We start from the raw sequence: 1,723 nt of genomic DNA on the forward strand, positions 1-1,723 counted from the left end.
TCTTATATGAGTATATAATATGTAAAATATCAATAATATGTAAAACGTCATATACCGCTTTCCCTCGGCTGAAAATGTTATCTAAGATACAATAAGGTTAAATAAGTCAGATTAATATTATGGAAAGTAATAAGAATTATATGTTATTATAATATAAGTGTAAGATAAATACATATTATGAAGATGTATAAGAGCTTATACTGCTTTCCCCAAACTGATAAGATACTATTTTACTTGTCACTTTCTATAAGTCAAATAACATATTATATGACATTATAAGCTATTTACAGTTTTATCTAATATTTTAATTCATTATAATATAATATAAATATATTAAATAATATATATATATATATATATTTGTAGCTAATACACGCAAAAACTACATATTAACAAAAGAGAACTACTTATGCTCAAGACCACACCTCCTCGTGCCTTTCTTCCACTGCTTTGCGAGATCGTCCCAGTATTTACATTCCTCCACAGAAAGCAAACGCGATTGATTTGAGATTGTCTTGGATAGGTCGGCTTGACGTTGACGTTGTGCGACAGGATTGCCTTTCGCGATAACTACAGCCACCGCCTCGTTCTTTCGTAAACGACATTCGCGACACAAAGGAGGAATGCATCGCGGGCCGAACGATGTAGTCTTCGTCACTACACTTGGGTCGTCGCTCGGCCCTGCAAGTTGAATTGCGTGTGCGTACGGTGAGCGTCGTGAGGTTGCACAGATTGCAGAAATTACGCTTGTGAGACAGGTTGGGAGGACAACTTGCTAGGGGGAGGGGATTGTTAGCGTATGTGGATACTTGAAGAGAAGAGATAGATGCACCACGACGGTGTGTAGCAAGGAAGAGTGGCACACCGGGGTTGAGATCCGCAGTGTTGAACGAGCTGATTTGAGCTGCAGGCAAAGCCGTATCCGTGCGTGCGCGTTGCATGCTCTGACTACGTCTCAAAAAGGGAGGTGTAGTGAACTGAGTCGTTGCTGTAGATGACTGCAAAGGTATATCTCTTGGACGTTCTGGCTCGAAGGGAGAGGGTGAAGTGGAAGGTGTGGACGGACTCGGCTCAAGAGGGGTGAGTGGTGGGCCACTGTTTCTGTGATTCATGGACAGCACTTGGGAAAGTAAACGCACACAGTGTGGACCCATCAAGGGTGATGCCAAGCATGGAATGGTAGGTGGGGAAGGAGAGGTGTGTGGAGTCGGAGAGGCGATTGCGCCTTGGGAGTGGTCGTACATGGACATTGTCGCGAGTGTGTGCTCGTCGATTGTTGCTTGCGCTGCAGAGTGGGAAGACATACGTGAATTATTGAAGACGTTGTTCGGCATTGGTCAACAATGCAGAATGCGCGAATGCAAATGCAAATGCAAAAAGGAAGACAAAGGAGAAAAGGCAGACAACGAAGGAGAGACAGCGCAAGAATACAAGGGCAGCATAGGGAGACAAGAAGTTGGGATGAGAGGGAAGAGCAACTATTGTGCAGGTTATTATGAAGGAAGTGGACTGGCTGCTTACGCTTTACGTTGAAGGACGGAGTAGTCAGCTGGGTGGCATCGACACAGGATCTGAGACTCAGCACAGGCATCGCAACGACAGATTGGAGAGGAAAGCACAGAGCCAGAGTGTGCTGGAGGACACTTGTGAGTGAGTCGACTGAACTAGAGAGTGGAGAGAACAAAAGCGACGACATAGTGGCAGGGCAGAGAGATACGGGAGA

At 44.5% G+C, this 1,723-nt stretch overlaps 1 protein-coding gene across 1 annotated transcript; it reads right to left on the bottom strand.

The window, feature by feature from the left end:
- Nucleotides 1–403: 403 nt before the first annotated feature.
- Nucleotides 404–1,334, bottom strand: FOMMEDRAFT_160704 (uncharacterized protein; the record flags this gene model as incomplete). The annotated part of the gene is made up of 2 exons (XM_007270418.1): nt 404–771; nt 833–1,334. 2 exons carry the CDS (start codon nt 1,332–1,334, stop codon nt 404–406), a joined length of 870 nt encoding a protein of 289 aa, XP_007270480.1.
- Between the last annotated feature and the right edge of the window lie 389 nt (nt 1,335–1,723).

Source organism: Fomitiporia mediterranea, assembly GCF_000271605.1.
Source record: "Fomitiporia mediterranea MF3/22 unplaced genomic scaffold FOMMEscaffold_13, whole genome shotgun sequence".
Taxonomy (NCBI): domain Eukaryota; kingdom Fungi; phylum Basidiomycota; class Agaricomycetes; order Hymenochaetales; family Hymenochaetaceae; genus Fomitiporia; species Fomitiporia mediterranea.